This window comes from Micromys minutus (genome assembly GCF_963924665.1).
Source record: "Micromys minutus genome assembly, chromosome: 32".
Taxonomy (NCBI): domain Eukaryota; kingdom Metazoa; phylum Chordata; class Mammalia; order Rodentia; family Muridae; genus Micromys; species Micromys minutus.
In genome coordinates, this window is record NC_137967.1 from 12689511 (window position 1) to 12708876 (window position 19366).

The 19366-nt window shown below is 40.8% G+C and overlaps 1 protein-coding gene across 4 annotated transcripts in view; it reads left to right on the forward strand.

Moving 5' to 3' along the window:
* Nucleotides 1–17718, forward strand: part of LSM14A (LSM14A mRNA processing body assembly factor) — a 43659-nt gene extending 25941 nt beyond the window's left edge. The window contains exons 5-11 of one of the 4 annotated variants that reach the window (XM_080908421.1): nucleotides 4791–4967; nucleotides 5321–5386; nucleotides 9254–9436; nucleotides 9544–9715; nucleotides 11157–11388; nucleotides 14598–14654; nucleotides 16411–17718. In XM_080908421.1, coding sequence (XP_080764547.1) covers nucleotides 4791–4967; nucleotides 5321–5386; nucleotides 9254–9436; nucleotides 9544–9715; nucleotides 11157–11388; nucleotides 14598–14621 — 854 coding nt within the window. In that variant the 3' untranslated portion in view covers nucleotides 14622–14654; nucleotides 16411–17718. The remainder of the gene's footprint in view (nucleotides 1–4790; nucleotides 4968–5320; nucleotides 5387–9253; nucleotides 9437–9543; nucleotides 9716–11156; nucleotides 11389–14597; nucleotides 14655–16410) is intronic. The other 3 variants (XM_080908422.1, XM_080908423.1, XM_080908424.1) reach the window with 3 other exon arrangements.
* The last annotated feature ends 1648 nt before the right edge of the window (nucleotides 17719–19366 follow it).

The window sequence follows — 19366 nt, forward strand, 5'->3', positions numbered from 1 at the left end:
TCACTTACTGATTGTGAAATGACTCCAGTTAAGAGTTTAAATTAGTCTTGCTGAGGATCTAAGTTCAGTTCCCGGCACCCACATGGGACAGCTCAGAACTGCTCATGATTCCGGCTCCAGTGGGATCTAAACTCATAATCTCTAGTTTCCGTGGGCACTGAAACATAATTAAAAGTAAAAATTAAAATATATGTATGTGTGTATTGTTTTAAACATTTTAAACATTTTCTGTAAATGACTTGGAAATAGCATAAGGAATGAAACAAAACCATAATCTTGTTTCCCATAAATAAGAATATTTTGCATTTTGTTTTGTGTTTTTTCAGACTTTTCTAGGCTAATATAAATGTATATTTATTATTGATTAAAAAATAAGCCCTAATTTTTTGAATTACGAAATGGGACTTCTTGTAATCACCAGATTTCCTGTAAAAATACAAATTTTGCTGAGTGTGGTAGCTTATGCCTTTAATCCTGGCAGTCTGCAGACAGAAGCAGGCAGATAGATCTCTGTGAGTTCCGGGATATCCAGGACTACGTATTGAAACTATGTCTTTAGGTGGGATTTTATTTCTATGAAGAGACGTCATGATCATAGCAACTCTTGTAAAGGGAGACATTTAATTTGGGCTGGCTTACAGTTTCAGAAGCTCAGTCCATTGTCACCATGGCAGGACACATGGTGTCATACAGGCAGTCATGATGCTGGAGAAGGAGCTGATGGTTCTGCATCTTAATCTGCAGGCAGCAGAAAACTGTGTCCCACACTTATATGCTTAAGCATATAAAACCTCAAAGCCTGCCCCGACAGTGACATACTTCCTTCAACAAGACCACACCTCTTTTTTATTAGATATTCTCTGTATTTACATGTCAGATGTTATCCCCTTTGCCCCAATTTCAACCCCTCTCCCCCTCCCATTGCCTCCATGAAGGTGTTCCCTCTCCCAACCACCCTTTCCCACCTCAGCGCCTTGGCATTCCCCTACATTGGGAAAACAAGCCTTCACTGGACCAAAGTCCTCTTCTCTCACTGATGCCAGACAATGCTGTCCTCTGCTGCATATGCACCTGGAGCCATGGGTCTCTCAAGAGCACACCTCTTAATAGTGCTACTCCCTCTGACCAGGAACTGAATCACATGAGTCTGTGGAGGCCAAACCTATTCACACCTTGTCTTTAAGAAAACAAAAAGAATACAATTTCTTTCCATCTATGCAGTGCTCTTGGCATTAGTTATCTTAATATGCTTAGTAAATGGTAGCTTTCTTAATAGTCATTATCAGACTTAACATTAAAGTTCAACAAGAATTTTTACTAACATCATATAGATACCTATTTACTGCTACTCACTTAAAATCATCTCTTGCAGAAGACATAGGTTCAGTTTCCAACACCCCATTGCCTCACAACCATCTATAACTTCATTTTCAGGGGAATCTCATGCCCTCTTCTGGCCTCTGAGGGCATTGCACACGTAGTGCACTTGGGAACACACAGGCAAACAGTCCTAACACATGAATAAAAATAAAAAAGTTTAAGTCAATAGTTGTCTTAATACAATCTATATGCTATAATGGAGATAAAAGAAATAGCTTTCAATAATAAGAAACTAAAATTATGTATGAAATAAGTTAGAAAACGTAATGGTCTTCTATGAGAAAAGTTTTATTTAGTGAGAGAAACATGATAATGATTCATATCATGGATAAGAATCAGTATTGAGAAGTCTTCTCATGATGTTTAAATTTAAATGGGAATAGTGGAATTTAATACACCAGAAAATTGATTATATTTAAAATAAGAATGGAATTTTTTTAATACAGTGGGAAATTAAATTTGGATTGCTGGTACGATGATGACTCAGTAAAGACTTGTTACCAAGCCTGATGTTCTGTCATAGACCAGGGTCTCACACACACACACACACACTAATAATAATAAATAAAAATTTGAGACATAGCTTGGGAGGTGGTTAAGAACATTTTCTGCTTTTTTCAGAAGACCCAGGTTTAATTCCCAACACCATGTGGAGGTTCACAGAAATGCATTACTCCAATCTCAGGGGGTCCAACTCCCTCTTCTAGCCTCAGTGGACACTGTGTGTGCATGGTACATATGTTCAAACAGACAAAACGCTATATACATGAAAATAAAAAATAAATTGTAAAAAATAAATAAATAAACCTGGGCGTACATACATCAGATCATACTTGAAAAAGAAAAGTAACAGGTCTACTTAGTTGGTATAATAAAACTAAGAATCAATTTAGAGGTGACTAAAAAGTACAGTGTTAGGAACAGCTCTGCTGTAAGTATAAGATGGAATGGCTGGTGGTACAGTCTCGTGAAGAGCACTCTGTATGATGGTCTGGGTTTGATCCTCGGCATAGCTGGGATGGAGGGAAGGGGTAAGATTAAGCAGATGATTAATATTTCTGGGCTAGGCTGGGCAGTGGTGATACACGCCTTTAGTCCCAGTACTCGGGAGGCAGAGGCAGGCAGGTCTACATAGCCTAGGACAACCAAGGCTACACAGAGAAACACTGTCTCATACAAACAACAAAACAAAAAAAAGATTTCTAGATTAAATTGTAGTATAGAGAGGTTGGTTATTTCTGTGATGATGACTTACAGTTTTAAAAAAAGTAAGGTTAGATTCCTTTACTCATACTGAAGACTTGAAAACAGAAGTATTCTTATTAAATTTAGATTGGATATTTACATAAATCTTAGAAAGCCTAAGAATTCATGTAAATTCACCAACTAAAATGTTTGAACTTCAGAGGCTGGACAAGTGGCTCAGCAGGAGTTCTTGGTGCTCTTGCAAAGTACCCACATTAGATAGCTCAGCCCCACAGGAGACTTCTCCAGGGGTTTCTGACACCTTCTGGCCTCATCAAGCACTCAATTTGAGGTGCACAACACAAGCACATTACAGAATAAAATTTTCTGAAATTTACACAAAATACGTTAGATTTTCTTTTAACTCTATATAAGAATGTGATCTTCACTCAAGGAGGTTGTTTTACATTTTCTAAAGTTATCTTTGGATTTATTACTAATCATAACCACCACCTTTCATTATTTGTAGCAGAATTAACGCAGTGATTAGTAAGTTGTTAGGAAAGAGAAAATGTAACATGCAGCTAGTGAGGCGGTAGCTCGCTCTATACGCCCCTTTGTGTTCACTGCTGCACTGCTTCAGAGTTGCAGGTTTCTTCTCAGAAGAGCAATGATAAAAAGTTTATGAATGTGAAAGGTCATTTGGTGGCATATTATAAAATGGACTGCAGTAATAGGCCTTCTTCAATCTTAACACTTCAAGCTGCTTGATTTCACCTGTAATCCCAGTGTATGGAAAGCTGAGGCAGGAAGATTGTGGGTGCAAGGCCAGCTTGTTTTATCTACTTAACAAGGACTTTGTCTAAAGGGGGTGGAAAGAATAAAGTTAACTCATTGAAAACTGTGCACTGTGACATGCCCTTATGATCTCTGTTGCATATTGGAAGCTGAGGCAAGAAGATTGTTTGAGTCCAGATGTTCAGTGCCAACCTGAACAGCTTAGCCATTCCCTATCTCAAACAAAACTTAACACTCCCTTTATAAGCATTACATACTGCTTCTTGTGAGCCGAAATATTATAACCATAAAGAATGAAAATTTAACAGTGTTTCTATTAATAGTACCTTATATTTTCAGTATTCTCTGGTAACTAAACTTTTACTAAAGTAACTTGCCATTAATGTCTGGAAATATGTAAATACTGTTATTGTATACTTAGAGAACCTGGGGAATCGTTATCCCTGGGGTTCTGAGTACTCCACAACCAGAGATTGGTCAGCATTCATCATCTTCCCCAGGTGACTGTGCCTGCAGTGTAGCATATCTAGGGATTTTCTTTTTTAAAAAATGAAGGTGATTTTAAAGCAAAACTCTCTATTTTGGTACAATATCATGGAATCTAAGAGCTTCTTTCAAAATCTAGAGCAAACATTACAGGAACAAAACCATGATAGAGTATTTAATGTCATTCTGAGACATGGCAAGAGAGCCTTGAAATGACTTAGGGATGAGGTGACGTTTAATTTACCCACACATGTAAGGCTTTTCAAATCATCTACTGGGCTAGAGAGACGGCTCAGCGATTAAGAGTACTGACTGCTCTTCAGAGGTCCTGAGTTAATTCTCAGCAACCACATGGTGGCTCATAGCCATCTGTAGCTGGGTCGGATGCCCTCTTCTGGTGTGTCTGCAGACAGCAAGTGTACTTGCATATACAAAAGAAATCTTTTTATTTATTTTTAAACATAATTCTTATTTTAAAGAAAATCTACCTGCTGTGCTTTGCAGTTCTATATATTCTTGTAGCCGACTTCCTGCTTTAGTCTTTTTCACACACAGACACTAGGTGTTGGAGGCAGGAAGATCAGGGGTTTAAGGCCAGCCTGGACTATATGATTCTGTCTCTAAAAACACTACAAAGACTACACTGTAGTCTTTGCTGATATTCCTATAGTAGGTACAAACATGCAGATAAAGTCATGGCACTTGTGTTATGTTGGGGGTTTTGTTGTTGTGGCTGTTTTAGGGGGTTTGTTTTGTTTCATTAGCTTAATAACCAGCCCACTGAAGATAACCAGGTTTATACACTGGTTTAATAAAATGAATCCAGTTTTATGCTAAGGATTTAAATTGGCAGAATAAAATTCAATACTTATTTTTATGAGGTCTAGGTGGTTTTGAAATCCCAGGTTAGGGTAGTTTATTATCTTTTGGTTACATTTTAGGTCGATCAAGCCCTCAGTTAGACCCTTTGAGAAAAAGTCCAACCATGGAACAAGCAGTACAGACCGCCTCGGCCCACTTACCTGCTCCAGCACCTGTTGGGAGAAGGAGCCCTGTACCCGCCAGGCCTTTGCCACCTACCAGCCAGAAAGCAATAGACAACCAAGAGCACAGGCGAGGTAGAGCTGAGCTGTTTCCTGTTCCTGCACTGTGACCACTTTCCATCTCCTCATGGCACCAGGACTGTTACTTTATATGAATGGCGCTAGTGGGTTGAAGCTGAACTTGATTTTAATAGTGTCCAGTTTTTCAAATTTGATTCAAAGTGGTGTGTGTGTGTGTGTGTGTGTGTGTGTGTGTGAGAGAGAGAGAGAGAGAGAGAGAGAGAGAGAGAGAGTGTCAGAGCGGGAGCGAGAGCGCAAGTAAGCTGTGGGTATTGCAGGTGTTGTCATCTCCCCCATTCTAACTTTACAAAAGGAGGTTTGATTATATATTCTGAATTGATCTCTTACTTTTGCATGTCTTTCTATAGCTGAAGTACACAAAGTCCCAAGGCCAGAAAATGAACAACTCAGAAATGACAGCAAGAGGCAAGTAGGTGAGTTACTTGGATCTAATTGTTTTGGGTTTGTTTGATTTGAGGGGTTTTGCTGTTGGTTGGTTGTGATAGGTCCTCACTGTGCAGAGCTAGCTGTCTTGGAACTCGGCCTCCCTAGTGCCTGGATTTAAAGATATGTGCTGCCATAGCCAGCAACTGGATCTCAATAGGAGAAACCATTTCAAAGATGCATACTTGGTATTAAAAAGAAAGGGGGAGTTATGAACCTCAAAGGGCTGATCACAGGGGGAGTGGATTTTTTATAAGTCTGTGCATGTGGCAAACTGTTGCTGGCCTCTACATAAATACATGCCAGAAGATGCTCATCAAAAATTATTGACATTTGAGTAAGAGCTATGGTTTGGTTAATTAAATTCTGCCAGTGTCTGCTTTCTAGTTTTGCTAGTGTGCAGTAGTTCAAATGTTACTTTTGGGAACGAACCTGGAAAATGAACTGTAACCCCACAGTATGCTTTTCTTTATCTTCTATCTGTATTTAATTTTTTGAAGTACTATTTTTCTGGAAAGGATTGTACTTGTCTTTGAGTTTGGGGTAGATGTACATGTTCTTGTGGATTTGTGCTTATGGGAGTCGAGGTCAGAAGGCAATATTAGATGTCTTGGTCATTTTCCACCTTATTTTTTGAGTTAAGAGTCTCTCACTGAACCTGGAGATCATTAACTTAACTGGGATGGCCGGTCAGCGTCCACCTGTGCTCATGCCCATCTGTACATAGGTGTGTGCAGGCAGAGCCAGAGGTTGACATCGGCTCATCCTCAACCACTCTATCTTATATTTTGAGGGAGGTTTCCTCACTTGAACCCTGAGCTTGCTAATTTTGCAAGTTTAGCTCACTAGCTTGCTCCGGGGATCCTATATCTGCTTCCTGAGAGCTGGGATCATAGGTATGGCCAACATTTAGGTAGGTACTAGGCATCTGGACTGCAGCCCTCCCTTATGGTTGCATGGCAAGAGGTTTACCCCAGGAATGCTTGCTTTCTCGGCCCTTTTAATTTCTTTTAAGGGTATTGAGTATTTGCCTGCTTGTACGTATGACTACCACAGGCATTCCTGGTGCCCACAGAGGCCAGAAGAGGACTTCACATCACTTGGAACTGGAGTTACAGAGAGCTGTGGGGTGTCCTGTGGATAAAGGGAACCCTAGGTTTTCTGGAAAGGCAGCCACAGTCCTCTTAACTGCTGAGCAATTTCCAGCCCTCAAAATAAAATCTTTTTAGAAATAAATATTGAAGGTACCAGCAAGATGGTTCATCAGATAAAGTTTCTTGCTGCTAAATCTGATGAAATGAAATGTTTCTTTGTTTTAAGGCAGAGTCTTAATGAAGCTCAGGCTACCCTGGGGATTACTGCAGGGCTAACAGGGCCAGCCTTTTCCAACGCCTGACTCTGCGTCCCAAGTATACCACTAGACCCAGAGCAACGATTTTTGCCTTTTTGTTTTTTAACTTATTTTATGTATATGACTATTTTGCCTGTATGCATATATGTGTGCCACATGCTTATTGGATCTCCTGAAACTGAAGTTACAGATGTAGTGAGCCACCTAATGTCGGTGTTGGAAACTAAACCTGAGTTATATCTTAAGAGCAGAAAGTGCTCTTAACCCCTGAGCTATCTCTCAAACTTTTTTTTTTTTTTTTTGGAAGAATTATTTTATGTATATGAGTACCCTGTAACTGTCTTCAGACACACCAGAAGAGGGCATCAGATCCCATTACAGATGGTTGTGAGCCACCATGTGGTTGCTGGGATTTGAACTCAGGACCTGGAAGAGCAGTCAGTGCTCTTGACCACTGAGCCATCTCTCCAGCCTCAACCTTTTGCTTTTTTAAATGAGGTACTTATTTAAGAACTTTCCATTTTCTTTCGTGATTATTGATTTAATAAGGTTTTACATTTTTTGGCAGTATTTAGTATGTTTTTATTAATTTTCAATCTACTAATAGAAAACAAAGTCTAAAACTGTTCCAAGTTAAAAACATAGATGGTAATTTAAAAGTAATCTTTGTATTTATTGTTAGGCACCTTAATATGTTTTTGAGAGCAGAGTTTGTTTGAGAAATCCCCCTGCCTCTCCCACTTGAGTGCTGGGATTAAAAGCGTAAACCACCACTGCCCGTCTTCAATATGCTATTTTTAAGTGTCTCAGCATTCTTATTTTTCCTGTACTTGTTTGTGAGTACTGTGTGGCCTGGGCTAGCATGGGCCTCCTGCACTGAAAAGGGTGTTCTTCCTTTACCTCCTTAGTGTTCTTCGGGTGGTCTCATAACTCCAGTTATATCCAGGGATTCCAGCACCCTCTTCTGACTCTGCAGGCACATACACACTCATCCACAAACGTAAAACAATATATTTTTTATAATAATAATATAATATGTGAAATAATAAGTAAATTTATCTTAACAGTACCCTCCACAATTAACCACCTGTGTTAAGAGATAAAACTTGATGGTAGAATGTTTGCCTAACATCCAGGAAGCCTTAAGTCTTCAGTATCACAAAAACAAAAGATAAACTAAAGGCTTCACTACCCTCCTCCACCACTAAGGGTCACTAAAAGAACAGTGACCTTTCTTGCAGTTCCTCCTTGGATTTTATACATAGGTATTCTACTTATAGAACTTTAAGGTGAATCAGACCCAGTTTCCTGGCATGTTACTTTTAATAATAAAATTGAGTGTGTAAAGTCCTACTTACCCAGACATGCCTGGACAAGCTGCTCTGTGGGTTTATGCTCAAACTCGGTTTGCCATCCTCACCAAACAGTGAACACAAATCTGTGACCCTGTAGTCACTTCTCTTTTTTGTCAGTGTGTTACACAGTTCATATTCAGTTTGTACTTCATGATATTAATCCTGCTTTGTGTTCCGTGTGTTTTTAGTTTAAACTCACACCAACCTACTGCAGATTCTGGGTGGGTTTGTTTATTTGCTTGTTCAGTCATACATGTGTTGGATATTTGGGGTCACAAGTTTTCCCTCTGAATTTGCTACTGTTTATTGTTTATTATATCTCAGATGATTGGCTGAAATCCGGTGGTGGTATAGGTATAGGTTAGTTATAGAAAGAGAACACAGTTAGGAAGACTTGACTGCATGAACCAGGTGAGGGAAACAGTGGAAGTAGGGAGCGCTTGGAGCCAGTAAGGATTGGTGTCTCTCTTACTTTATCTGAATTGTGAGAGAAAGTTACGTAAATCTTCTATGCTTTTTTTATGTACGTACTAACTTTTAGCAACTTAATTCTTTTTGTTCTCTGGGGAGGAGCATGTGTGTGCTACATTACACCTGTAGAGGTCAGAGATAACTTGCAGGAGTGCTGTTTGTTTTTAATTTGTGTATATGTGCCAGTGTACACACTACAGGTATGGAGGTCAAAGGACAACTGTGGAAGTCAGTGCTCTCTTTCCATCACATGGGTCTTCAGGCCTGACCATACCTCCCTTACCCCTTACGCACTGAGCAATCTCTCTAGCCCCAACTTCTGGGGGGGAGGGGTTGTTTTGTTGTTTTATGTGTATGCATGTTTTGCCTGCATGTATGTATGCATAGAGCATGAGTGGGAAGAAGGCATCAATCACTCGCTCCCTGGAAATGGAGTTTTAGATGTGTGCCACCATGTGATGCTGAGAATTAAACCCGGGTTCTCTGTAAGAACAGCCAGTGTCCTTAATCACAAGCCCTGTCTCCAACCTACCATTTCTTATTTGTATAAAAATGCATATATACTTTTCATACAGAAACCTTTAAACATTTTATTATAGATTGTTTCAAAGACTGCAGTACTGCTCTAAATCAGCTAATATATACTGAATGTTTATTATAAATATTCTTTATTAACATAGTTCCTGGAGTTCCTTCTGCTCCAAGAAGAGGACGTGGGGGTCATCGAGGTGGCAGGGGAAGATTTGGTATTCGTCGAGATGGTCCAATGAAATTTGAAAAAGACTTTGACTTTGAAAGCGCAAATGCACAATTTAACAAGGAGGAAATTGACAGAGAGTTTCATAATAAACTTAAATTAAAAGGTAAATTTTTATTTTCCTACTCAAAAAAAATGATTAACTTGATCTTTAAGTTGAAGGTGGTTTACAGCTTAGATGGGTAGAGTCTTAACTTGCATGTTCTTCCTTAGAAGATAAACTGGAGAAACAAGAGAAACCTGTAAACGGTGAAGACAAAGGAGACTCAGGAGTTGATACTCAGAACAGCGAGGGGAACGCCGATGAGGAAGACCCACTTGGGCCCAACTGCTACTACGACAAAACCAAGTCCTTCTTCGACAACATCTCTTGTGATGATAATCGGTACTAGATCCTATAAGATTTATTCAGTTTTATGTTATGTGTATTGCTTTGGTGTTTGTCTGCATGTGTGTCCATGTACATACACCACGTGCATGCAGTACCAACAAGGATGGAAAAGGGCATCAGATCCTTTGGAATTGGAGTTGGAGATGGTTGTGAGCCACCAGGTGGGAGCTTGGGATTTAATCTAGGACCTCTGGAAGAGCAGCCAATGCTCTTAACTATTGAGCCATCTCTTCAGCCCCCATGGTTGTGTGTGTGTGTGTGTGTGTGTGTGTGTGTGTGTGTGTGTGTGTGTGTGTGTGTGTGTGTGTTGTTTTCTTTTCCTAAAAGTTTTTGATTCTTTGTGTGTATGTCTGTGTTTGTGTGCATTCTATCGAGTAGCTGTGGTGGTCAGAGGACAATTTACAGAAATCAGTTCTACCATGTGGTTTTCCAGGGATGTTAATGTTAAACTTGAGTCTTTATCTACAGAGCCATCTCACCAGCCCAAAAGTTTTAAATTATAATCCTTTAAAAAAAATTAAAAGCTAAGTGGAGGAATACTTGCCTAGCATATGCAAGGCCCTGGGTTTTATCCTACTAACACAAAAGAAGAACTGAAAAAGAAAACCATAGACTTTAACCTGTAATCCCAGCACTTGGGTGGGAGGTGGAGTCACTGTTGTTTTAAAATGTAGTCACACCTAGATATTAAGCAAGTGTTGGTGTAACATAAACCCCTTACCTGTCTACATTGTAATTCAAATGAAACCAGACCCAAATGGAAAATGTTTCTTCAGAATTAACTCATAGAATAAAAACTCTGACATATTAAAGTAAAAGAAGATCCAGAAAATGTCTAATTGTCAAAAAGAGACAACCTAGAACATTAAGCTAAGAGCTGTGGAAGTCTGCTGCCCCGCATCACATTACCTTTGTCCTGACTGCAGCTCTGTGTCACCTGGGGGCAACTGTTGGCTTCAGTGTAAGCATGGATAGGGAGGCCTGAGCCCTAGTAGGCTGTGTGATTGGTGGGACAGTGTAGACACTTGTCGGGTTAATTTCATCAGCTCCAGAGATTGAGCTAGGATAGTAGGACCTCCATCTTCTAGCTTCTCTAAACCCAGGATTTCCCTGCCAGCTCTGTCTTCTTTTCTATGGGTTGAGTGAAATCAATCACAAGTCCTCTTGGGTCTTAATTACCTTTATATGACGCCTTTTAGCATCTTTTATCAGTTGTATTCATAAGAAAGTAGCCTCTGTGTCATGTGAAAACAGGAATGGACAGAGCTTGCATGCCATGAGACTAGATTGACTGCTTTTTTTTTTTTTTTTTTTTCTCAGTTAAGCTTGACACATCAATTAAATTTATCAGGAATTGGAGCTGCATAGATTTGATTTGCTGGAAAATTCACTTTCTGAGTTGACATGCTAATGTTCCTCTGCTCTTACATAACAGAGAAAGGAGACCAACTTGGGCTGAAGAAAGAAGGTTAAATGCTGAAACTTTTGGAATCCCACTTCGTCCAAACCGTGGCCGTGGGGGCTACCGAGGCAGAGGCGGCCTTGGCTTCCGTGGTGGCAGAGGGCGTGGTAGTGGCCGAGGAGGAACCTTCACTGCCCCTCGAGGGTTTCGTGCTGGATTCCGAGGAGCTCGTGGGGGTAGGGAGTTTGCAGATTTTGAATATAGGGTAAGTATAGCTGAGCGCTGTGGGGGTAGCATTCAGAACAGTTTACTTGTATCTACTTTAGCAGAATTATTTTTAAAACATTAGGATAACTTTTAGTTTAACTTCTTGGAGAATATGCATGGTTATATTATTTATGTTAAAGGACAGTGATTTCTTGAGTGGATTGTGGGTGATGCATGCCTTTAGTCCCAGCACCGGACTCTGAATTCTAAGACAGCCAGAGCTACATAGTGAGACTTGTCTCAAAAGGAATGAATACTATGTTGAGTACTTAACATTGGATGAAGCAGTAGTTGGAGTGCTGCCTGAAGTCTAACCGCTCTTTCAGACAAAGAAATAAAGAATAGGAAGGTGATGAGTTTTGTCTTTTGATTAGAGCCATGAGTTTAGATATCATGAATCAGTAAATTTTCTGAAACACTCCTCTTCCCACAAAGAAAGTAATCTGCTAGCAGTTAAGTTAGTGTTACCTTTTTTCTGTCTTTCTTTAAAAGAGGGAAAAAATCTTACAGCAAGCACACTAAGGTTCACTAAAGCTCTGTGATAAAACATGACTGTAGTATTGCCTTTATTTCATATATTATTGAATTTTTACACTTTAACACTCAAGGAAGCAAAGCAAAGCTGTACATCTGAACGCATTGGCATTCGTCCAGTAGTGAGTGAGTGGCAGGCATGGTGCTGCATGCTTTTCACACTAGCTCATTTAAGCCTCATGTCAGCTCTGAGATGGGTTCTACTATTATCTAACTTTTACAAAGAAGACAGATACAGAGATATTAAATAGCTTGTCCAAGGTCACAGAACCAGAGAGGGATGATACTGAGTATTGAGCCTAGTAGGTTGGCTCTTGAGTCACTGCTCTTAATATAGGTTTGTAGAGAACTCACTTGGCTCCTGTTTTCTAATTAAGGCATCCTCTCGAAAACCATCTGGTATATTGGCATTCACCAACAGATGTGGGAGAACTCTGTGGCTCTATGTAGTCTGTTTTTGTGTATAGTTTATCCAGTGAAAGGCCAGTCAGTTAAGGAAGGCCTCACAGTTCATTCAAGGAAAGAAAGTAAAAAAGGGCAAAACTTCTGTTAGACAGAGATCCACTGATAATAACAAAAGACAGCAAAAATTTGCTGATGGGAGTTTTGTTGTCCAGTTTTTATGACCAGCCATTGTTGAGGGTCTGTGTGGAAAGACATTAGTATTTGTGGCTCTGGGATCAGCTATGTTGATTTTAATATCTTGGATATTGTGCCCGCCACACAATTACAAAACCCTCCAGCTCAGAGCTCACTTCATGGACTGCTCTTCCTTATCTGACATCTCAGAGTTGCCAGTGACCCCATTGCAGCTCAGTAGCTCTTCCTCAAGTGTTTAACCTCTGCAATACTTGACACTGATGATTAGCCACTGACTTTAGGTCTGTCTATATGTCTGTCTTTCATTCTTCCTTTCTTTTTATTCTTTTGAGATGGGGTCTTACTCTGTAGCCCTGGCTGTCCTGAAACTCACTATGTAGACCAGGCTGTCTTCAAACTCACAGACCCCCACTCTGGGACTAAAGGTGTATAACACTCTGTCTAGCCTTAATTTCTTTAATACTCTTGGATTTTGTCTAAAACAGCCTATATGTTGTTTCATGGTCTGTTTCTCTCTCCTGGTCAGAAATCTAGTGTTGTCTAGTCCTGCTGAGAGTGGGGCCACCCTCTGCAGCCTCATGCTTTTTTGAGTGCCCAGAATATTCTTATCTTAGGGGTTTCTTCTTTTTCTTTCTTGCTTACAACTTCTTCCTTCCTTCCTTTCTTTTTTTTAACTTAATGCTGCCTTGAACAGAGTCGGAATCTCAGTAGCCAAGGTTGGCCTTAAATTCCTGTGTAGTTGAAGGTGATCATGAACTTCTGATCCTCTTGCCTCTGCCTCCCAAGTGCTGGAATTATAGGCGTGGGCCACCGTACCCAGATTTTGTGTGGTAGGGATTGAGCTCAGGGCCTCACAAATACTAGGCAAGCACTCTTCCAACTGAGCTACACCCCAGTCCTCAGTTTACTTGAGAGAGAGAAGTAAGGTTCTGTGTGTATACTGGTTTGCTCATGGTCACCCACATGTACTTTCTTGCTCAGAAACTTTCACTCCCTCTTTTATGAGTTTGTCTAATTGTACTTTATAATTTGTTTTTTGTATTACAAATTGCTTCTGTCATATATTTTTTGGGTTCCACCTACTTCATATTCTTAGACTGACCTTGCCCCTTTTCTGGGTTGGTAAACCATACACATGGTGGAAGGACGTGACCACCTAACTACATCCATTCATTTGGAATGTCCCTGTCAACTGTATGATGGCCCACGGACAAAATTCCTGACAAGCAGTGTTTGGCAAGATTTCTGTTGGCTCATGGTTCCAAGGAACACACACCCAGGGAGAGAAGGCATGAGTGGGTGCTTGAGGAGGCAGCTGGGAAGTAAAGACAGTTGAGCGCTGCTGCTTAGGTCTTTTAGTCCAGGACAGCCTTTGTAGCTCAAGTGGGCATTTCCACACCTCCTCAATCCTGTTAAATAAACAATCAGGATTGGCCATCACACCTTAGCTCCCATCCTCTCCCACCGTAAACATTTACAGTGATTCTCCTTGTGTAACAAAAAGCTTTGCCCTTGAGTGCTGAACTCATTTCTAAACCATCTTGCCCTGCCACTCCCCCGGAGTGGAAGTTGCTGTTCTGGGCAGTCTTACTAAGTTTGAGTACTGACTGGCTGAGTGTCAGTGAGAAAAGGGATGTTTGGATTAGGAATGAATGTAATCAGCGTCTCTCATATGCTGCTGTTTCAGGGACTGTTGTGGGGGAGACTATACATTTTGAGTCTTCTGTCAGAAAGGGTCCTGAGACAATGAAGAATTTGGAATGGGGACTGGAGGTGACTCGGTTAAAAGTGCTTGCTACACTTTCTGAGGAACCATGTTTGGTTGCCAGTACCCATGTCTAGTTGCCTGTAACTCCAGCACCTGTCGATCTTCTAGCTTCCACAGGCATGCACACACAGAAAGACAAATGATATATATGTACATACATATATTTATTTATTTATTTAAATTTGGGCAGGTGGAGGAAGAATCTGAAATGACTCAGTCTCTTTCCTTCCCCTTTTATTTTCTCCTCCCTCCCTTACCCCCTTTCTCTCCCTCTCTTTCTCCTATCTTTTTTTTTAACCTTTCAGAAAACCACGGCTTTTGGACCCTAAAAGGTCTGGATTGGTCATACTGCTTTCTGAAAGGTAAAAAAAGAAAGAAATTGGGAGGTGCGAAGGTTGGTTTGGTGGGGACAGAGGGTCATCTTTAGTTCACTTGTTTCTGTACCAGCGTGTACTTTGCCATGTGTGCTTCACTTTAGAGTAACTACACATAGTTTGGTATTATACCCTCAGAGGAAGTCTTCGAACCAGGAAGTAGCTGTGCATGTGTAAACATTAGGGTGTGATTATACACATCTTTAATCCAACACTTGGGAGGTAGAGAAAGGAGAATCTCAGAGTTCCAGGTCAGGGGGGATGTTAGAAAGAAAAGCCCTGTCTCTGGAAAAAATGAGGTGTGGCCATCATTCTGTGTTTAAGGGGAACTGGCTCCAAGATCCCCGTGAATCCCAAACTCCATGCATGCTCAAGTTCCTTAAGAACAGCATTGTATTTACACAGAACCCATCCTATCCTCCTACCTGCTTGTGCTAGGGAGTGAAGAGAGCTTCACCTATGCTACACAGGTGCTTTGTGCTGGGCTTCACTGCCAGCTCCCTGCGTTTTCCCTGCAGATTATTTGTAATACAGTCATGTAGTGTGCCTCATATGCAGATAGTTATACTGTTGTTTAGACCCTAAAGAGCATAAGTACAAAGAAAGATTTCTACATGTTTCCTACAAGTGTAGACACATAAACAAACGTGTAGTTTGAAACAGAAGCCCCTGGCTACAAAGGGTTGATCTCACTGGAACCTTCATCAGAGCTAGTTTGCATTCCTTAGTAGTTATGGTGTTTAATTTTCCCAATTAAATTGATTTTTCAAACTTATTCAAATTTAACAGTTTTGTTTTAGAGAGGCTGGAGAGATGACTTAGTGGTTAAGAGCACTGACTGCTCTTCCAGAGGTCCTGAGTTCAAAGAGTTTTGTTTTGTTAATTTTTAAAGACCTGATCTTATATGGTTTGAAATGGCCTAGAGCCTGCTGTGTAACTGAGGATGACTGAATTTTTCTCTTGGCTTCGTGTCTGTAGTGCTGTGACTAGAGGCATGAGCCACCACAACTTGTTTACATGCTGGTGGAAATAAAGCCAATGGCTTCCTAAATGCTAGGCTAAGGCTCTGCTGAGTAAGGTACATCCTAACCCTTTAGGAGGAGGTATTTTGGGGGGCTAGAGAGATAACCTAACAGTTCAGAGTGCTTGCTGCTCTTGCGGAAAACTCAAGTGTGGGTTCCAGGACCCATACTAGGTTGCTCAGAACGCTTATACCCAGCTGCTACTCCAGCTCCAGGGATCCAGTGCTGCTTCTGGCTTCTGTGTGAAAACGCAGGCATACATACAGACAATAAAAGCAAAAAAAAAAAAAGGTATTTTTAGAGAAATATTACTTTATTTTTTGGATTATTGTATTGATTGGTAAAAGATGTAAAAAATTTAGGGGTTTTTATGAAACTAGTTTCAAAAGAGTTTTATGACTATGTGAAAGTTCACGTAACTGTTGAGTTTAAATTGTTAAACCAATCAAAGGTAGTGGGGTCCCGCCGTCTTGCAGGGTGGTGTGCTGGTGTGTCAGGTCAGCCACTGCTGCAGCCTCTGCTGACTGGGACATGCAGCAAGCAGAGCTTTGGGTGCGGGCGGGAGAGCAGTGCTTCCCAAGAACCGTAGGACAGAACTTTTCTCTGAAAGTAAGAGGAAGGGTGTGTTTAAAGTAATGCAACGAAACTTAAGCAAACTAAGAAAAAGTCTTACTAAGGAGCCATGGCTTGGAACATGAACTAATATTTCTTTTTCTTTTTAGAAAGACAACAAAGTTGCTGCATAGTCTACAAACAAGTTTTTGAAAATAGCTCTTCATGGTCCTGGAAAGTGGTTTCGGTCTTTGTGGAGAATGGAGAAGTGAAGTTGCCGTCTGTCTGTCACCAGCACTGGGTCTTGTCTGTTTCTGCTTCGTTTCAAAGCTACACTGCAGTTGCTTTGGGGCAGGAAGGCTCTCTAAAAACACAAGCATAAGTGTGTGTGGAGTAGCAGGTGGTTGTGATTCCTAGCTTAGAGTTGAACTAAAGCCAGCTAAATGGAACTGCTAAGTATTTTTTCATCACTGAAAGGAGTTTTCTTATCACTAATTGTATTCGGCAATTACTTCAAGTTGCCTGCAGATAGGCCGTGATACTGTGTTTTGAGCCACAGAAGGTTTTGTGCGTGCGTGGGTGTGTGTACGTGTGCTGCGTGTGTGTCTTTCTCTTTCTTTTTTGGAGATCCTACAATATGAGGTAGCTTATTTCGACACTTAATTAGGGTGCTGGATGGTAGAGAATTTTGTCAGTCAACTATGTACACACAGGTAAATACTGTTTCTTAGGCAAAGGTAACTTTTTTATATAGTTGTAAAATTCCATTATATTCCATTGCCAAAGAAACATTAAGAACTTTGTATAGCTGTATAAAAAGCAACTAATTTTTTAAAAGAATAAACGTTTTAAAGTCAGCAAACATACGTGTCCTTGCAGAAGTCAGTGTGCCGAGGAGCAGGGATATGGGTGGGGCTCTCCCCCTTGCTTTCCAGGCTTAAGGTTTATGATTTCCTTTGTAATGTTTGGAACACAAATGAAGATTTGATAACTTTATTCCATTATCTTAAAAGCATAAATTATTCATGCATAGTGTATGGACTTCATTTTGTAGCAAATCACAGGATTTGTTCAGATAACAGATATTTTAAGTGTATGAATGTAAATAATCATAAATGAGAATGTACCTTGCTGTATTTTCAAATAAGTCACCTCCTTTGTAAGACATTGACACTTGTTGCTATATCAGCTGACCTATTCCTCCTGCTATGCCTGGAATTCTGTTGTGGTAACACTGACTCCTGTTTTACATCAGAGAGATGGAGTTTTCAGAATCATCTGGCACCTGTAAAACATCACTAACATAGTCTGTGGGCCTGTGGCCTACCGATGACTGTACACGTTTGTTGCTAACTGTAAATTACTAATAAATCTTTTTTGATATTTAAGCTATAGTGAAAAAAAGATCTGGCCACTTTGTGTTTTTAATAAAGGCCATGGAATAAAGGTATCCAAAGATTTCAGTATTTTTAACTACATTGGTTTTTGTTAACTTTCTCGAGAAAACATGCAGTAGTGATAGAGGTGTGGGGACCTGCACTGTAGGAGAATTGGGCTATGTACGGATTGCTGATTATTTTTTAATTTTATATCTTTTGTATAGATCAATGAGAAAATGCCATGTAATTTATTTGGTCTCATTGTTGAGATCCAGAACTTGACAGCCATCATTTACTGTGCCCCTGCATGTGAACCCTTTTTGTGGGGTCCACAGATCATGACCTTGAACACATTTTTTAGGCACGCTAAGCATCAGAGCATGTGCTTTGGTAGTACTTGTAGGCTGAGATATCCCAACCAGTTCTCCATGCTCATGCACGTTTTTACAGCCCCCTGGGTCACTGACTGGGACATTCATTGTCCCAATAATAACTGTCAGCATGGTGACCCCACAGTGCATCTTCTAATAGCAAGGCTTTATCCTAAGACAGAATAAAACTGTCTATAAAAGCTCTTCTCAAAGTTCTTTCTCACAGGTAGTGACATTCTCTTTATGTGAAGAGAGGGAAAACATCTCGGGTGTGAGATGGAACCATGCTAATGTTTGCCCTGGAACAGCTAAGTCATTGTCTAACCACTTGCAACATTTATTTCTTGTTGTATGTGATCAAGGAAAGCTAGAAGCCCCCTTCTCTCTGAGCATGTGACACTCACTAATTAAGACCTGTGACATGAGGAGAAAAGATCAGCCACACATAAACCACACTGGAACACCCCATCCAGAGTGCACCTCTGTGGGCAGATAGGTGTAGGGGATACCAGACGTGGGTTGCAGATGTAGCTCAAGCCAGTGGTAGGCAGCTTACCCAGAAGCATAAGGCCTGCACCACGACACCCAGATAGTGCAGCACTAGGGAAACCCAAGGTTCCCTGCGTGCTGGAAGAGCTCTCTGCATCAACTAAGCTACTTCTTTGTCCCAGCTGAGTATCATTTTTACAGTAGGCTGTAAAAATATGCTGCACTGAGTACCTTGGAGGTTTAGTCTGGCCTTGGTATTGAAAACCTCACAGGACACTGGTCAGCTAGCATCAACATAGGCTCATCGGATGGTCCTCTGAGAGCCTTGCAGAGTCCACACTAGAAAAGCTGCAATCCCCTCCCCCTCCCTCCCCACAACTCCTTCCAAACCCAGATCCCGAATATCCACATGGAAACTGACCTTTAACAAAGCACAAAGAACAGATTCTCACTGGAGTCCGCTGGCCACCATACCTCAGCCACCTCGGGATCACGAATGTTGGCCACCACACCTGGCAACACAAACATTGCTCTACTTTCCTTTGGGGTTTGCTGCTTTGGATGCAAACTTGCTTTGTTCCTAGCAGATAGCAGCAAATGGATGCATTTTGTAACCTATCAGAAAAGCTGCTGCAGGGTACTGCATTTCCAGCATGTGGTGAGAAGCAACCTCTTTTCCCAAGAAGCCTTATTTTAAGCTCTTTAATTGTCTCTCCAGGTGCCATGTCTGCCTGTACTGTTACGGGTACCAGGGCCATACTCGGTATTTAAAAGTTGGCTGACACTGGGGTGTGTCATAGTGTGTGGTAATCAAGGTGTTTCTTATAGGAGCCTAGGTAGCACTGCTTGGTTTAACTGTTTCTAGTGAGCTTTAAAGCCAGGAGCTA